A 19,794-nucleotide genomic window follows, 5' to 3' on the forward strand; every position below is an offset into this window, starting at 1 on the left:
TCCCTTGTGATGCAAGTATGTTGAATGATTTTGGAGTATATGTTCAAAATGCTTTATTTATTTGTTGTTCCATTGAGCGAAATTTCAATTTCTTTTCTTTTGCATGATGTCAGGGTGGCTCCAGATGGATGTAAGCTTAGATCGGATAAGTGAAGACTTGGTTGTTTTAAAAAATCCCCACCAGACTGTCAAAGAGTTGCTGATGTTTATGCTTTGAAAACATTTATTATGTTTGATACTTGAGCTAATAAATGGCATGTCAGAGATTTCCAGATAATGCTTGCTCTTCATCTAGTCACGGTTCATCTAAGGGGGTTGATTTACACCATTTCGAGATATACTGTAACCTATTGCCCCATGACTCTTGGTTTGGATTAAGTAGGTATAGAAAGTGAATAAATTAATATAACCTATTGTCCCAAAAAAATAGTGTTGGAAATTAAGTAAATCCAATCCACCAATTTTGTTTATACTGCCATGTGCCATATTTATACAGATTTGACACCGTCTTTTCTTATATCTTTTAGCTTGTATGTGTTATTTTAAAATATTTTTTATTATATATATATATTTTTAATTAATGTTTATTGCTGTTTGCACCAGGGATAAGAGAGAAACGCTATTTCAATTCTCTGTATGTCCTGTACATATGGCAACATTGATAATAAAGTTGACTTGGGCGGTCGTGGCTCAGTGGTTAGATTTGGTTGTCCAATAACCGGAAGGTTGGCAGTTCAATTCCCACTCTCGCAACTGACAGCTATAGGCCAGTACACCTCCTTGTCACGGCCGAGGTGCCCTTGAGCAAGGCCCCATGCTCCCATGCTCCCTGGGCGCTGTGAATGGCAGCGTATTATGGCATCTGTCTGTGTGTTACCCTGAGCAGGAGCATGAGTGTTTCAGCAGGTGCCAACCTGGATGGGTTTTCGTATCCAAATTTTGTATGTATGCATGACAATACATCTGATCTTGTGTTAATCTTGATTTGACTTGATAAGTAACCCTGATCTGAAGACAGCTGTCACTCCTCCTCCTCTGCCTGATGCTAACATGATCCTCCTGCTGCAGCCAGGTTTCTTTAAGACTAAATATATCAATATGATGATCACAGATCAACTCATTCACTAACAGACTTGGAAAGGAGAGATATAATATTCAGCAAACCACATATAATGGTTTTATGTTTTTGTCTTAATTTTTCGGAGGTTTTCCAGATTTGCTCCTCTTGTGTTTATTGATTTATTTAGTTTGGGTGGTGTGGGAGCAGACACAGACTTTATGGGGTTTTGGGGGTAGCAGCAGGTGGGAAGCTGCACAGAAGTGTGTAAGACTACAACTCTTCATCCTGGTCTCAACCCTGGGTTGTCATGTTTTTGGATAACTAATTAATTCAGCCATATTTCTAGATGAGAGAGCTGCCCCTTCCAAAATGGGACGAATGCCGTCTCTACTAATCAGACCAGGTTTTCCCCAGAAATATTATCTTCACAGATATCCATATCAAAGGTACCTTATTTTGGCCAAGCTGAAGGCAGTCTTTTTGTTAGTTTTTCCCATTTTTTTTCAAATATGTTTGGAATGTCTTGGAAACGGCCCTGTGATGGACTGGCGATCCAACCAGGGTGAACCTGCATCTCATCCATTGACAGCTGGGATAGGCTCCAGCCCACCCTCAACCGTGGATTGGTGGTTGGATGTCTTTTAAATGTTCTGGGTGCTTGGCACAAATGATTATTATTGGTGTTCCCACTTTTTAAAAAATGCTCCAATAATCAATTATCCCTCAACTACAACTACATTACCAGATTAAATTGCAAAACTTGACTATTTTGACTCTAGGTCAAAATTGAATGAGAGACAGAAGCAGGCTGACTATTATTGTGTTCAAAACCCTTTTGGATGCCTATGATTAGGGCTAGGCTCAAACTCTTGCTAATGCTAGCTCAATACCTAGGTTAACTTAGGAGGCCTATGCTCATGATTAGGCTCAACTGACGCCAATGCTAACCTAATGCTAGGCTAATTTAGCTTATTGCTCATGCTAATGGTAACTTGGGACTGGGTTGATATTAGCTTTATTATCAATGCTGTTAGCTGTTGTGTTATTGCTAATGTTACTGCTTATTGGGATCTAGGTTAATATTAGGTTTGTTATCAATGCAAATAACTGCTGGCTTTTTGTTAATGTGACTATTATCCAAATGCTACGTTAAGATAGCCTTAATGTTAAAGCTAAGTTAATGTGACCCAAGCTTAGTTCATCACCCTACCTTTTGGTGTACCACGATGCCTCCAATGGGATCAATGTACAACAACTTTTCACCTATCTGAATGAAACAACCACAAATGCCATAGCTCTGCCAACTCTTACCAATCCAATGTGGACACACCCCTAAGCCTGACTCAAAGGGTCTTGATTTACTCCTCCCAATACGTCTACATACATTTGTGTAAGAAGAAGACAACAACTAAACACACCGTATTTCCTCTCAAACTCGCTGCGTACTTATCAACAAGCGTTTGTGACTCAAAATAGTGTTAATATCACTGTCGCGACAAATTAAAGAGGGGGGCAAAATACATGCTCACAGACCAGAGACACGGAAATATAGTTTGACAAAAGCCTAATTCTTTTTTTCTGAAAAACCTAGAACAATACAGCAACAAGGTCAAAAGTAGACTCCAGCAAAGTGCAGTCTAGGCAGGAAAAATGCAGGTCCAACTTAACAATACTTAGAATCAAAGAAAGAAAAAAATAATTATGAAGACCTTGGTTTACATTAGAACCTGGCAAGTGAGATGTCAGTATTCAAGGGCTCCAATACAATACAAGAACAGGCTAACTAAACTACTAACCAACACAGGGCATACATCTTCAAGTCAGTACAAGGCAAATAAAAAAAAACCCAGCAAAATACACCATCAAAGAGCATTTATGTGAATGATCATGTGTAATATGAACTGCTCTATTTTCTTGTTTTTCTCCCAAATCCTCCAATTAACCACATATGTATCAATAAATGAGTGGTAATAGTATAGCAGTTTGTATATTTGTGTGTGCGTGTAACAAATGGAAATCACAAGGCAACACAGAAGAAAAACCCAGCGAAGCTTGACAGATTTTTACAGAAATCAGTGCAACAAAATACCCAGAAACCCAAAAACACACAGACCATCACCGTAACTACACTACTTATATACACTAGCATTGTTCACTTGCAAAATTCTTCTTAAAACGTCTTGCTCTGCGCTTTGTCTCAAAGAATGTTTTTCTCTTCTCTCAGACATATACACCTCACACCAAACTATGAAACAAGTTTTACTATCCTTCATTTATTTAGATAAGCCTTTAATTACATTAGCTCTCTTTTAATTTTGGTCAGTACTATGTGTATTTAGACTGTGTGTACTAAATTTATGTGTGTATGCTTTATTTACATAATAAGTAGGAAATTAAATAAAGGAAGTCAAAGGATGGGGTAAATTGTAACCTTGATTACTCTCAAAAAAGACCAATTTCACACACAGAAGCACAAATTAACTCGACCTGGTTTACACAAACACCAAGTCTACTGTCTTTCATTCAGTCAGTCTGGAATTGCTTAACTATTCACAATTTTTGAGTGATTTGGATCCCTTTTATTTTATTCTTTAACGTTTGAGGAGATATTGTCATGGAAAATGTATGACATTTAAAACATTTCTTTTTGGAAACCTTTTGGTTTACTCAGTTAGAGAAAGATGACGTGCGTTTAATGAGTCTCACATGTGACCTCTGTAATATCTCCTGTGACCAGTTAATGATCCAATTTGAATTTTCTACAATTATTTTTGAAAAATATTTCTACAATGGAGGTCCAAGGTAACTCCATTGAGTATTAAGTAGAGATTATAATAAGAACAATGAGACATTCATGCCCCTTTAGAACTGGAATATATTTTTAGATTCCACCGTCAAGCTTTTTTTACCCTCAGGTCAAATCAATTATCAGTATCTGTCTGCTAATTGTCTTGTGAAAAAAAAAAAATCACATATAATTAATAAATAATGTGTCTTCATCTGTGGGTTATCGCCCTTCTGTGCAATAAAAGTTGGCCTTTGGCACCAAGACAGCGCCATGAGCGGATGATTTACGTAGGTGACTACACACTGACTACACAGCGTATCATCAATTCCAGTTCAAAAGATCATCGTCTTAATTCACAACCTGCCAGGGCCAGCAACTAGTCCTTCATTCACAATATACAGGGCCCTCATCTCACATCATTGTCTGAAACTTTTTATTGTGGCTGGATTCAATCACAGCCACCTGATTCACAATCAACATCTCACAAGCTGCTGTCTGCCAAATTATTCTCCAAATTCAAACAATCAGAACCTCTGTGCTCTCAACAATTTTCATATTTAAAAATGTATTTATTTCAAAGACTGTAACAAAAAAACGCGGCTGAGCCGGAATACGCTGATAAAACCTGACACGAAACTATAAGGATAAACCTGACATGGACAACAAGGACAAACCTGATACACAACATGAGTGACGGTGAGGATCTGACAATGAGCAAGAACAAACCTGGAGACAAATACAAAGGAGGGTGATTAGTGAGTGAAGCTGATGGGAGGGTAGGAGAGACTGAGGAAATCATGGTAAAAACTAAAGATTAGACAGAAACCTAAAACATGAACAAAAAAATGCAAAACATGAAAACATGTGTGACTTCAAAGTTATTCTTTTATTCTTTCATTCTGTATCACACACAAAAAAGTACTATTTTTCTGTGAAAACCACAGTGAGCACCTTCCTTAGAATAGCCCGTTTTTACGATTTCTTCCTGCACTAAATGTGATGACATTATTCAGACAAAAAGAATGTAAGTCTGGTTTTACTTGGCCTATCAACACACTGGTAAAAATTGGTATATAGTTGGAAGTCTGGACTTTCAACACAAGATGAAACAGACTAACCAAGGCTGTCTTGCTGCTACATAATATTAAATCGTTCATATGACATGGATGCTGCGGTGAGTCTGTCAACTCCAGAGAGATAAACATTTAGGAAAAAATATCCTACCTGCGTACCTGACTTCTGGGTCATTACTTTTAATTAAACATACACTAATACGCATTTGTTAAAATTATAATAAACACACTTCTTTATTGAACATTTGACATTTCAAGGAGTATAACATCCCCCCCAAAAAAGATATCCACAAACATTTCAGTGGTACTGTTGCACATTAATATTGTGGCGGGTTAATTGAACAAGACCTTCTGGCACTGAAAAATAACTTCCTTTATTTATGAACATGCAGGGGTGGTCCCTCTTACATTTACAAACTTAACTAAGGGTGTCACAAACCAAAGTGCATAAACAAACTACAACAAAAGATCTGATCACACAGAAAATCACATCAGTAAAAATTGCACACATTAAATTAACTTGCACTTGGGTATTTAAGGTAAACACGAGAAACTGGTGCTAAAGAAAAAACAATGGACCGGACTCAGTGAATAATTCCCTACACTCCCTATATAGATCAGTGAGCAGTGCTGACCAACATATCATTGGGGTCATCAGGTGGGAACCTCCTTTCATCAGTGTTTCGTCTAGTTGGGCCCACAACACCTCCAGGAGGCTAAACAATGATCACTGGTGTCCCAGAGTCACTCCCCTAATGCCAGCCATCACTGCTCCTCACACCACAACAACCATCTTTTTGTCCACAACCACAAGCTATCCCAACTGCACACCAGTCACAGCGGGGTGGGGATGCAAACCCTGGTTCGGGTAGGGGGAGAAATAGAAGAGGTAAAGATAAGTAGGAATGGGATTCAAACCCTGGTTCGTGTAGGGGGTAATGAAAATATAGAGGGTGCCAGAGGTGGAGGCAAGACAAGACACACTAGCAGATTCAGCAGACAAACTCATCTAAACAATCACTAAAAATGCCAGCAAATACAAAGCCATACAACTCACTCAAAGCCAACTCACCCAAAATGGCCGCCTGGTTTCGAAAGGCTCACATGGGCCACACCCTCCACTTAAATATCTTGGACTTCTTCTTTGCTTCTTCCAAGAGTCTGTTTACTCTAAGTGCTACCCCTGCTGGGCCCCCAGCTACTATCGCTTCTTCTAATCCAAATCCACTGACCGGACTTTACTGTTTCATCTGACACTTCCTTCACTATTTTCCTCACACTCTGTCCACTTACACCCAGCTCCCTCAACAATGAGACAACAGACTTTGCAACAAATCCTCTACATCCTACTTCCACTGGACATATCCTAACTTTCCATCCTCACTGCTCTGCTTCTGCCCCCAACTCCACATACTTAAGCTTTTTCCATTCATATGCTTCTGCTACTAATTCCTCCCAAGGAACAGTCAGCTCTATGAAATAAACTCTCATTCTACTCCTAGACCACAAGACCATAATCAGATCTTAGATTTGTAGAAGCTATCTCCTGGGGAACAACAAGCTTTTTTCCTAAGGTCCTTTTTACCTAACTGCATCTCCTAATCACAAGCATCCTCCAAGCTGCCGTGCCTCCTTATCGTCTTATTAACTTTCTCCCCCTCTTGAACAAACTGTGGAAGAAGGAGATGGGACAAGTTATCGGTGCACATCTTAGGTTGCGGTTCCTATTGACAGACGTCAACAACATTTAATTTGATCATTTTAATTGCTATTTGTTATTTTAGTATGTGTATAATCTCATCTAGGGAAGAGGCCTAATGGCAAGAGGTCATATCTGTGTTTTGTTTATTTCCTTAGAAATTAAAAAAGCTGAATGAATATAATCCAAATGTGGTGATTCCATGATGTCTACCAGGGGTTGTAAACCTGTGTATGAGTACATGTGTGATGCTTTTATTCCCTTGCAATAAAATGTTTGTAAATACCTTTTGTAATCTTATCATTTTAATATATTTAATGATCTGTGAAAAGAGGTTTTGTTTTGCGTTTCAATAATCTATTGTCTTTTTTTAAAAGGCCTATTTGTTCATCATGACCTTTACATTCATCAGCGCACACATTGGTTTGGTGTGTGTGTGTTTTCATGTTGGGTCTAAGACAGGCACAAAAACACAATGGTTCCTTTCATTCTTTGTGAACAATAAAACAGGAGAGCACTAGTCATCATTACACACACTCTTTCTGGCTGACAATTCAGTGCTGTCTCTCGTCTTATATGGCCTCGCCATCATAGAACATTTTATTATAGTTCATGGTGGACTGGAAAAAAGAATATGATTTTACATATGGAGTTCATACTGACATGAGCTGTAATTTTACTTTTTCCAGGTTTGCATAAATATCACAATACAGTATCTGACAGCAAACCACCAAACTATGACATACACAGTTCTTAATTTTTGAGTTAAAAACATCAAGAAAACAAAGTTCAACTATTTTCAAAATGATTTCGGCCAGTTTTGGCAGTTTGCTGTGTTTCTATCCACTGAAGAGACAGATTAATTTAATTATCAGCTACTGGCAGTATTTTCTCATGTCAAAAATAAGATAAAGATAAACAGCAAGAAAGAGTTACACATTGAGAGCTCTTGATTGAAATAATGTAGCTTCTTGTTTTTCTTTTCATAGGATAAATTAAGATAATGGTCCTTGTCTTTGGCCAAGTGCCACTGGAAATGCAATGAAAGTGAGGCTGTATATTTTCTTTGTTTTTCCTCTCCAGTGGGTGTTGGCCTTTGAGATATTCATTCCACTTGTCCTCTTCTTCATCCTCTTGGGTTTGAGGCAAAAGAAGCCAGCTATTCCTGTCAAAGAAGGTAAGCAGATAAAGTAGGTTGTGGATGGCGACAACAAGGGGACGCAATAAATATGGTTACACCACAAGTTTGCTTTTGTATTGAGACCTGGTGAGAAAAACTGTATCTTGGCCATCATTGTTCCATCGAAGTGGACAAGAAGAATACTGTTTACATCTATTGAGGCAACCGATACGCTAATTATTTTTTAAATTTTTTATCTTTACACAAATAAGTTGATGTCTATTGCTAACATTAGCATAAAAAAAACAGAAAGAAATTGGTTCAATGTATAGCTGTTTATTTAGAGGGGCTAATGGTCTATAACCAATTATAGATAAAATGTGAATAATGTTATACCACCAGAAATTCAGATTCATTTTACTTCTTTGTTAACATGCTAAGTATGCAGTTTTGACCTGTACACCCCCATAACAGTGCTACTTTGTACCAGAAGGTGAGAGATGTACTTATTGCTATTTCCTTGGCTGATTCTGATTTGATTTAATAAATGGAGCACCGCGGTAGTTCTGGCAGACCACGTAGTCAACGCGCCCTTTGCCTATTGGCTGACGCCGACCCAACCCTTATGGCTGTCCACAAACCAACTGCGCTTATGGGTAATCAGCTGCTGCTCGCAATTGGATGCTGGCATTTGGGGCGCTTCATTTAAACTTGGTTCGCTGTCACTGCTCTTTTTGCTTTCTGCTTGCAAGACGTAGCTCCGACTAGCATACGCGCCGATGCTAGTATTATTATTGCTGCTGCTGCTTACCCTGCGTCCGGCCCCCGCCTGCCGGCGGAGTCAGAGAGTCTGCCGGAGGACTCGGAAGATTCGGCTGCGATGGACGCCGTGGAGGACACCGAACCTTCCCAAGTCCAGCCGAGCCAAGACGCGACACCAGGCGGGCTGTCCACAGCGCGCCGCGGGCAGAGTCGAGGTAGGCCGCGGCCGGGCTCCTGTAATGTGGCAGGGCAGCCGCGGGTAGACGCGGCTTATTTTACACCGATTTCACATGATTTTGCTTGACTGTAGCTGTGTGGCGCGGGTCTTATGCCGGCACATTTGGATTACAAACCATCCTCCTAATTGGTCCGTTTGGATCCTCGCGTGATGCTTCTAAGGTGGAGCGCGCGCCTCACCTCCCCAACAAGGCTACACGCTGCTGATTGGTATGTATGCATTACAGTCTGATGGGTGCGGTGCCACCTGTCGTGTCGGGTGTGGAGAGCTTTGTGCCTATGGGTTACTTCATGTCACGGTAGCCACAAGATAGCTTTTCAAGCCTGTTCGGTAACTACAGTCCCTGACAAAAGTCTTGTCACTTATCCATTTTCTAGAAACAACAGCTTATAACCTGACTTTGAATTAATCCATTGGTTTTAGAAATGGCTCATATGAAAGCTAAAACCCTCCCAAATAATGTTTAATATACTAAAATAAATTTACTTCACTGAAGAAAGATTGATCATTTAATGAACACAGAAAGGTCAGATTTTGACAAGACAAAAGTTTTGTCGCCTACAGATAGTAATGTGAAAATTGAACAAATAATTTACTTCAAATACAAAAATATGTTGCATAACATCAGTGAATTAAGTAGTGGTGCTGTGAGATCCATATTCAATATCTTGTATGACTTCCATGAGCTTGAAGGACTGCGTCCATGCGGTTCGACAAGGATTCATACAATTTATTGATGAAGTCATCAGGAATAGCAAAGAATGCAGTCTTACATGCCTCCCAGAGTTCATCAAGATTCTTTGGTTTGGTCTTCCATGCTTCTTCTTTCATTCTACCCCAGACATGCTCAATAATGTTCATGTCTGGTGACTGGGCTGGCCAGTCTTGGAGCACCTTGATCTTCTTCGCCTTGAGGAACTTTGATGTAGAGATGGAAGTATGCGATGGAGCACCATCCTGCTGCAAAATTTGACCCCTTTCATGGTTGGGAATGTAAGAGGTAGCTAGTACTTCTTGATATTTTAGGCTATTGATGTTGCCTTCCACCCTGCAATTCTTTCGCACACCCCCATACTGGATGTAACCCCAGACCATGATTTTTCCGCCACCAAACTTAACTGTTTTCTGGGTGAATCTTGGCTCCATGCGGGCACCAGTAGGTCTCCTGCAATATTTGCGGCGGTTGTGATGTAATTCAACCGAAGATTCATCTGAGAAATCCACCTTCTGCCACTTTTCCAGCGTCCATCCTTTTAGCAGGCTGTGGGCCTTGGCAAAGGCCACACGTTTTTTTAATTGCCTTTTGTTTAGTGCTGGTTTCTGGACACTGACTCGACCATTGAGGCCATTTCGAGACAGAATTCTACAAACTGTTCTGGTTGACACAGGGACTTGAGGTGACCAGGCCTGGTGGAGCTCTGCTGCAGTGGAAAAGGGGCTGGCCTTGGATTTTCGAACCAACAAACGGTCCTCCCGAGCAGTTGTCTTGCGGGGTCTGCCGGACCTGGACTTGTCAAAAACATCTCCAGTCTTTTCAAATCTTTTTCTTATTCTTTGTACTTGACGCTGAGACACATTGAAGGTGTCAGCCACCTCAGCAGTGGATCTGGTCTTCAGCCTCTTGGTCTTCAACGCTTTGGTCTCAGGGTGAATCTTAGGCATGTTGTCAGAGGTCAAGTTGCAGTTGATGTGAAGGTCTGGTGTGCTGGGGTTCTTTTTATACACACCCACTAATTGATTGATCAATTATTGATCACACGTGTGGCTGTAATCTAGGATTGGGGACATCATATGACAAGGTGACAAGACTTTTGTCTTTGCAAAAACTGACTCAGTGGGCTTTACCAAGCTGTAAACGTTAGAATGCTTTTCAGCAGTTTCATTTGGCTCCAAAACATTATTTCAAAAGCTGTTGGGATTGAAATTAGCCATTTTTTGTAAAAAAAAAATGATTAGACATATATTTGAGGAGCACTTAAGGTCAACTTGTACCTAAGCGACAAGACTTTTGTCAGGGACTGTACTTAAAAGTGGAATGCTCATGTATGTAGACCAAATATTGAATTTATCACACTTCGGTGTGATAAATTCACACCGAAGTGTGTGAATTTGTAGTGTACAAAGTATTTGTAGTGTACAAAGTATTGTACAGTACAAAGTACTGTACAATACTTTGTACTGTATATGGGCTAATATAAAGTACAAAGTAAGATGGGCTTCCTAAAAAAAAAAAAAAAATAAAAAATCGCCACCCTACAATATATGCCTGCCACCCCATGTATAAACCTCTAGAATCACCACTGCTTGCTTGGATCCTGTTCTGCTGGCTCGGATCTCGTTTTTGCTGTTCTTGGATCGGATCTTGCTCTGCTTTGCTTGGATCTTGCTCTGCTTCGCCCTGCCGCAAAGCGATGTCGCTGCTGTGGAGACCGACTATATTTTATATGGTGTACCTAAGTGGTTGAGTTTCAATGCTTGCCCCAATTAAATACTCGCATCGCATAGTCGCGGTTTAATTATAATTATTTTTGTAATACTACTACTACTAATCATAATGGTGACACACGTTTGGTAGCCTAATATTTCGTTGGGGGGTTGTAGGACACCCTGGTCCAACAATCCAATTGGCTGGTCTGCGTTCCGGTATGGTCTGTTGAGGGGTTTGTTGCCTTTACAGCAAATGGAAGGCACTCCACCTGAGGATGCTGCTGTTCCCTGTCTTGGCTTCCATGGAGCTCATGGAAAAGTCTGGAACTTCCTCCGAACAGAGCCATACCGCCAAACACAAATTGTATGCATTCAGAATAAGCTTCTGAAATTTATCTCTGTTTCTCGTCTCGTTTTGACGAGAGTGGTTCTGACAGAAATGGAGCACCGCGGTAGTTCTGACAGACCACTTAGTCAACGCGCCCTTTGCCTATTGGCTGACGCCGACCCAACCCTTATGGCTGTCCACAAACCAACTGCGCTTATGGGTAATCAGCTGCTGCTCGCAATTGGATGCTGGCATTTGGGGCGCTTCATTTAAACTTGGTTTGCTGTCACTGCTCTTTTTGCTTTCTGCTTGCACCCACCACCTCCCCTGCTCCACCGACTTCTCATTGCCAAACAATGTCATACTGTTGTCATTGTTGCTTGCTCTGTTCCAGGGGGGTTGTTGCCTTTACAGCAAATGGAAGGCACTCCACCTGAGGATGCTGCTGTTCCCTGTCTTGGCTTACATGGAGCTCATGGAAAAGTCGGGAACTTCCTCCGAACAGAGCCATACCGCCAAACACAAATTGTATGCATTCAGAATAAGCTTCTGAAATTTATCTCTGTTTCTCGTCTCGTTTTGACGAGAGTGGTTCTGACAGAACTACACTAAGTGGGGTTAAATTGGGATTCAAGTTCATTTTTACACTTTTTGCTCCAATTGAACATTCAACTTCACCAGGCTTCAGGGCATTTTCTCTCCATCACTAGAAATTGTGAAACAGAGTTTTTTTCATAGTTTGGCTGGTCCTGCAACTTATATATCAAAATATATATAAGTTAACATGTTTTTAAATGTTAATTCATAATGACTGACATGAACCAAGGATTAAAAATTGCTATCTACAGCCACGAGAGGACACTCTAGGCTATATGCTAACAAAGAAAGCTAATAGCGGGCTTGTCTATGGGCTTTGACGAGTTGGAAAAATTGTAGAACTCTCAGCATCATTGAATTGATATGTAAGGTTTTCCAGATTTTTTTTTTTTTTTTTTCTCCTGATATCAAATGTATATATGTTTTACATTCATTGTACTCCATAAAACAAACAGATCAAAGAAAGGTGTCAAAACTAAAACATGATCTTATAAAATATGTGGCCAAGGCAGGAAATAACTGTAACAAAACAAAAAAATAAGCAAGAAATTAGGCTGGTGTGAACAGGCGTAGGACTGACAAACATAAAGAAGTTATGATGAGGATCTGGCAGCGAACAATAAAAACCAAAGCGCATATATGAACAGACCGAGTGTTTAGGGGAGTTGATGTACATGAGTAACAAATACAAGGAACAGGCAGTAACATGGTGATTAAGTAAAGTTAAAAACTGCTCTCATGGTCTGTGGAATTTTAGACTTTGGATTAGTTTTGTTTTGGGTTTTCTGGGTTTTGTTTGTCTTCTGTTTTCTTGTTTGTGTTGGGTCACTGGTTTAAATCAGGTTTTGTTCCGTTAGTGTTAGTCTAGTTTTTATTTGTCTTACTCTCATGGTTTGTCTTTGTTATTATTGCTGTTGCCTGTTAGTCTTGTCTTGCCTCAGTTGAATTTAGTTTCTAGTTCCACCTTCTCAGCAGTAGTTTTCCTTTGTTTCCCTGTTCTGGCCATCAGCTCCACTGCCACACCTGTCACCTATCTATTATCCTCATCTGCTGTTATTCACTAACCCTCAACATTTAAGCTCGCTGTTTGCTCTCATTCATTGACAGATCCTTGCCGTTATCTCCTCATGTTTGTCTGCCATTCGTGTTTATGTTCCTTTTCTCAGTCTGGTTTTCTTGTCGTTCTTTAGTTTTGTTTTAACAGTTTTGTTTTTTGATGTTTTCTGGCTTGTGCGTGCTTTTTGTTACAGTTTTTAATAAATCCTCCAACCTCCTGCATTTTGGATACTTCTCCTCTCCTCTCACCTGTGACAAAAACATTGGTCCAGATGCGACAGCTTATAACTATAACACAAATAGTTTTGTGTTAAAAGAAACATGTCAATAACTCAAATTTGCTCAAATAACTCATTTAAAGTATTCTCTCTCCTTGTCCTTCTCATCTCCTCTACTCTGTGTATCAAGGCAGCATCCATATGGACAAAATAAATTTCAAAGACATGTTAATAACTGTCAAAGCTCTGAATAAACTGCCACAAAAATGTGGCTGATCAGTTTTTACTGACAGTGAACAGTCATAAAGGGGAAGCAAATCCAGTGACGAAGGAAGGATGGATGGAGCGGTGGGAGGTATCCACATGTTAAAACTGCATTTCCTCAACGTCACAACATGTTACAGGCATTGCTACAGGCAAAATGATTTTACTTAGTTCAGTGCTGTGCTATCGCACATTTTAACCGCTTAATCTTGATAAATATGTGACTTGCCCCCCCCTCATGTGCAGTAGTGTCTGTGTTTTTACTTTTGTATTGTACTGTACTATGAGTTTGATTTTAGAACACTTGCTGTTGCCTGCTGCCATTGTATAGAATCAGCCAGTTTATTTCTTCATTTCTGTCTTATTTATGCTATTTGTGTTTGTTTCTCTCTTTCTGGCCGTGGTACTGTTATCTTTTTCTTGTGCATGATGCATGTTCTCAACATGTTGGATGGACCAGTCTGTAAGTGTTATCTCTTAATACTACCTTGAAAACATATCCTGGTTTGTAAGATATATTAATCAAAATACTTTGACCTTCTTTTAACTTATCCTATTCAGCCCCAAGAGTCTTTCTGGGGTCCCTGCACAAAATTGACATGCCCAAAGTGAATTGAGTATGTCTCTGCATTTACAAACTCTGTGTAAACCATCTTGATGTCAATATAAAGCTAACACTTTTGAGACTTCATCAGTGCTGGATCAAAGCAGATGTTCCCCTCCCTCCCTTGTTACTGGGGGCTCCGGAGTTGAAGAGGTTAACCAGAATTCTCTCTTTTGAGGTTATGTTTTTATGTTCTTGTGTCTGTGTATATTCTAAGGGGCAGATTTTCTGTCACTTTGCACATATTGCAATGGGTGTGAATTTTTTATTCTTAAAAGGCATTACCACAATAAGCACATTTACATCAGAGGAGGAAAAAAAAGGATTCTATTATTAAATGTCTAACCCTGATAATAGTCTAACGGCCGGAAAAGGGTGGAATGCCCTCTCTGGGTCGGGAACGAGATCCTTCCCCAAGTGGAGGAGTTCAAGTATCTGGGGGTCTTGTTCACGAGTGAGGGACGAATGGAGCAGGAGGTTGACAGGCGGATCGGTGCGGCGTCTGCAGTGATGCGGGCTCTGCACCGGCCCGTCGTGGTGAAAAAGGAGCTGAGCCAGAAGGCGTTACCCTCACCTATGATCACTAGCTGTGGGTAGTGACCGAAAGAATGAGATCACAAATACAAGCAGCCGAAATGAGTTTCCTCCGCAGGGTGTCTGGGCTCTCCCTTAGAGATAGGGTGAGAAGCTCGGTCATCCGGGAGGGGCTCAGAGTAGAACCGTTGTTCCTCCGCATCGAGAGGAGTCAGATGAGGCGGCTCGAGCCGATCCCCGGAGAAGCGGAAGATGATGGATGGATGTCTAACTTTTTGGTGTTTTTTAGTTTGACCAAAGTCATATGAAAAAAGCTTCTTAAAAATGGACAGGCACACCAAAATATTGTAATTGGAGTGCGATTCACTCCTGGAAATACACTACTCACAAAAAGTTAGGGATATTTGGCTTTCGGGTGAAACTTATTAAAAATGTAAAACGTTCACACCACAGTGATATTATATCATGAAAGTAGGGCAACACTAACCCTAACCCTAGAAACATGTACTGGTAATGTCCTCATCTCAAACAATTTATTGAAACAAAAGCAAACAACAGTGGTGGGTATACCACAACAAAACATGTCAATGTCTCAAGAACTTGTCTTTTACCCCTGAGCATCAATTACAGCTTGACAACGACAAGTCGTCTTGTTGTCTGAGGCATGGCATCCCACTCTTCTTGAAGGGCGGCCCTCAGGTCATTGAGGTTCTGGGGTACAGAGTTACGAGCCTCTACATGGCGACTCAGCTGACCCCACAGGTTTTCTATGGGATTCAGTTCTGGAGAAAGTAGTAAATTCTCCCTGGCCCATGCAGAACGATGACACCTGTGCCTGGTGGTGTGCTCAGGTACCCTTGCAGGTCGTCTGGCAACCAGACAACGCTGATGTAAACGGCTTTGAATGGTCTGACGTGACACTTGGGTGCCTCTCACCTCCCTTAAAGGGGAACTCCGGGGCATTTGAAGCGCAATCCCATTGCTAGAGGTTGTCAAATACTGACAGTAGGACACAGACAGGTGTAAATCGGCACTCCCTGTGCGGCGATTGCGCAGCCTGTCATGCTAGCCAAATACGTGGTGGCTAGGGGCAAGCGCTAACCCTTCCACATAAAACAACAACTTGCACACTGCAGAAACGTCTCACCACTTTATAAACCATCCGACAATAAAGTCACAAGCCTTACCATCAAAACCATATGCATGGTTCTCACATTAATGGCGTGGGGACGTTACAAAACAACTTTATAAACAGCATGTCACTTACCTCTTGTCGGTAGGCGCACGCATGTGAAAGCCCAAAACAGTCAATGGACGATAATCCCATATACAAAACAATTATCTTCTCTAGAAAAACTGCGTTCAAGTATTTAAAACATTACCACAATATTACTGGGCATGTATTGTTGTAATGTTTTAAAAAGTATAGTCCATTGACTCTTTTGGGCTTTCACATGCGCGCGCCTACCGACAAGAGGTAAGTGACATGCTGTTTATAAAGTTGTTTGGTAAGGCTTGTGACTTTATTGTCGGATGGTTTATAAAGTGGTGTGACGTTTCTGCAGTGTGCAAGTTTTTGTTTTACGTGGAAGGTTTAGCACTTGCCCCTTAGCCACCATGTATTTGGTTAGCATGACAGGCTGCGCAAACAGCACAATCGCCGCACAGGGAGCGCCGATTTGCACCGGTCTGTGTCCTACCGTGAGTATTTGACAACCTCTAGCAATGGAAATGCGCTTCAAATGCCCCGGAGTTTCCCTTTAAATGTGCCTGGAGTTGAGTAGCATTCATCATCCGGTTCCACAGGGCGCTGTTCACAATGAAGCGCTCATCATTGTGGGATGTGGACAAAGGACGTCCACTTCTATGCCTTTCTGTGACTCTTCCAGTCTCTCTGTATCTCTGTAGCAACCTGCTGATGACACTCCGTGACACTCTAAGCTCTATGGCCACATCCGTCTGTGAACATCCTGTTTGACACCTCACAAAGACCAGTGGACAAGTTAAACAGGCCATTTAGACCAACTCCAACTCAACTCAGCTGTGCATGTAATCTCTTTACCTTACCCTCTTGCATAAAAATTAATGGGAGTTTCACTTCAAAAGTGTAAAAATTAAGGATGGGCATCATTAAGATTTGTCTTGCAGAATGATTAATTAAGTTTTAGCCACAAAGTTGCAGCCGGCCCAAGTTTGAGGCTGTTGTCCTTTGCTGCATGTCTTCTCTAGCTGCCCACTTTCCTGTATACCTACTCTTAAATAAAGGCCACCAGAAAATACATGAAACCTTTGGGACTGATAATTTAAATGATAATTTAAAATGATGCAACAGCGATCATTGAAAACATATTGAAGAAATTACTTTTAGGACTGATGGTTTTACAAAAGTGGGTTGTCAGGGCCCTTTTTAATTGTAAAATTTTTTTTGGTTTTGAAGATATCTATCAGTGGATTACAAGGAAGGTTTACAGATAAACTGCCTTGTTGTAATTTTTCTTTTTTTCTCCTGTTGTTGACATTGTCATGGTCTCTGTTTTTTTATTTTGGTTTATTACCAGGTCCTCAGTTTCTAATTGCCACACCTGATCCTGGTGTGTTATCACCCTCCTTGGTATATATCCTCCAGGTTGTCCTTTGTTCTGTGCCAGGTCATTGTTTTTGTCATGATGTTGGAGCGCTGTCAGTATTTTCGGTCAGTAAGTCATTCCTCTGTTCACTTTGTTAGTTCTTTCTGTTATTTTTTTTCACTTGTTCTGCTCCAGCAGCGCTTTCAGGTTTTCTTATTAAAGACCACCCTCCAGTCTTTGCCTCTCTCTCTATCACACTGCATTTGGGTCCTAACCTGAGTTAAACCTAACTCACTTAAATCGTGACATTGATAATACCGGTTGTAGTCACTTGTAATCCTGGGGCTGAACAATACAAAAATAACTCATTTAAATGTAGTTAAAACTAAACTGAAATGTTTTGATACACATGGAGGTGTTCATTAAAATTGTCTTTTTACAATTGAGCCAATCTTGGAGCACATCTTAAATATTTTAACTGTACAGGTAGTCACGTTGAGGCCTATGGGTTGATGTTTATTTGGCCCTTTGTTGTAACAAGAAATCAGCCACACCTATTTGAAGTTAATTAGTCTCCTGACTCCATAACAGCCTTTGTATTTCCTTCAAATACTTATTGGAAGTGATGGCTTCTCTCAAATTTTGACCAAACCTACACATTGCTGCAATCATACAAATGGGCTATGTAACACAGGCATTTGTTCCAAAATCGGATATATAATCAAAATTCCTTTTATTTCTAAAATTCTTGGAAAAAAAGTCCTCAAATATCTTATTACCAATTTGCAGTATAATGGGTTATATGAAGAGTTCAGTCAAGCACTAGAACTGCATTAATATCCTCAAACCCAAGGGCGGAAGGGGAACATCTGGTTTGATCCAGCGCTGATTAAGTGTCACAAGTATTAGCTTTATTTTAATACCAAGATGGTTTACACAGAGTAATACTCAATTCATTTTGGACATGTCATTTTCAAGCAGGAAACCGGTTAGATATGTTGATCAAGATTCTCAGTCATCCAGGTCATGGTAACCATAAGAGCTTGAATAAGGGCAACTGGACTTGTTCTTCCATGAACAGGTTAATATAACAAACTAACCTCTGTTAGCTCTTTGTACAGCTTTAGATACCATTGACCATAACCTTTTATTATAAAGATTTGTTGAAGTCATATTCATTAGATGGATTCCAGTTTGTACCTATAAATGGTGCGTTCCCTACACGAAGTAGAGTATGTTATGGGGTTTTGCAAGGTTTTGGACTAAGACCAATTTTATTTTCCTGTACATGCTAATTTTAGGCTGTATTATCAAGGAACACGATAAAGGTTTACCATTGCTATGATAATGACATTGACACCCAGTTCTATGTATCAATAAAAACTGATGAAACTAACCAATTATTAAAGTCCCAGGTTTGTCTTACAGACCTGAATGACTTGTAATTTTCTTACTTTGGAGTTTAGGCAAAACTATTGTTATTGTTTTTAGCCCTTTATCATTCTAACCCTTTTGTTTTAATTTTGACTTCTTACTTTTATTGCTTCTAACTTCTATTTTAAATGCTTTTATCAGGGGCCTTTTTTTATAAGGCCCAAGCACCAAAGGCGGTATGAAGGCTTATTGTATCAATAGCATTTATTCCGTTTCTTCTTCTTTTTATTCTGTTCCTAAATTAATTGCTTTTTGGGGGGCCTGAACATGTGCAAAAAAAATTTGCACATTAAGGGAATGTGTAAAATTACTACACAGCCCATCCTTTTGTGGTAGCCCCATAACTGCAATACCTGTATTTTTATGAAACATGGCACACACAGCACATAGAACACATTAAGAATGACTAAAATCCTCTTAGAGCAATGTCCCAAACCCAACAGTAAGTCAGCCATTTTGGTTCAAAGACGTCATTTTATTGTAACATTGTATTTTAACAGGCCATGTTTGTGAATAATATGGTTGTGGTAAAAATGGTATATAATGTTACCATATCATACCATACCAACTTTACTTATAAAGCACTTTCACATGGCTTTAACAAAGTGCTGTAGCCTACATTAGGAATAAAATTAAAATATTAGTAAAACTATAAAATAAAAAAAAATTAAAATAAAAGACAAGAAGTCCAACAATGAAATAAAATCAACGTCTCATACTGGGTCTAATGCCAACGAGTAAATGTAGGTTTTAAGATGAATTTTAAAAGTGGACAGTGCAGGGACCTATCTAACATGCGAAGGCAGATTGTTCCACATTTAAGGAGCAGCAATGGAAAACGCTCTGTGCCCTCGAAGCTTCTGTTTTGATTTTGGTACAACTAGTAGCAGCTGATCAGCTGACCTGAGAGACTGAGCAGGATTGTACGGATGAAACAGCTCTGAGAGGTAGGGCTTTGAAGGATTTAAAAACAAATTATAAAATACACAAACAGCAAGTGAAGCAAAACCAGAATGGGTATAATG

The 19,794-nt window shown here is 40.0% G+C and overlaps 1 protein-coding gene across 3 annotated transcripts in view; it reads left to right on the forward strand.

Moving 5' to 3' along the window:
* abca2 (ATP-binding cassette, sub-family A (ABC1), member 2) overlaps positions 1 to 19,794 on the forward strand; it is a 169,942-nt gene that overhangs the window by 28,283 nt on the left and 121,865 nt on the right. For all 3 annotated transcript variants that reach the window (XM_075468148.1, XM_075468150.1, XM_075468151.1), the window contains exon 2: positions 7,704 to 7,797. In XM_075468148.1, coding sequence (XP_075324263.1) covers positions 7,704 to 7,797 — 94 coding nt within the window. The remainder of the gene's footprint in view (positions 1 to 7,703; positions 7,798 to 19,794) is intronic.

The sequence above is a fragment of the Odontesthes bonariensis genome, chromosome 6 (genome assembly GCF_027942865.1).
Source record: "Odontesthes bonariensis isolate fOdoBon6 chromosome 6, fOdoBon6.hap1, whole genome shotgun sequence".
Classification (NCBI taxonomy): Eukaryota; Metazoa; Chordata; class Actinopteri; order Atheriniformes; family Atherinopsidae; genus Odontesthes; species Odontesthes bonariensis.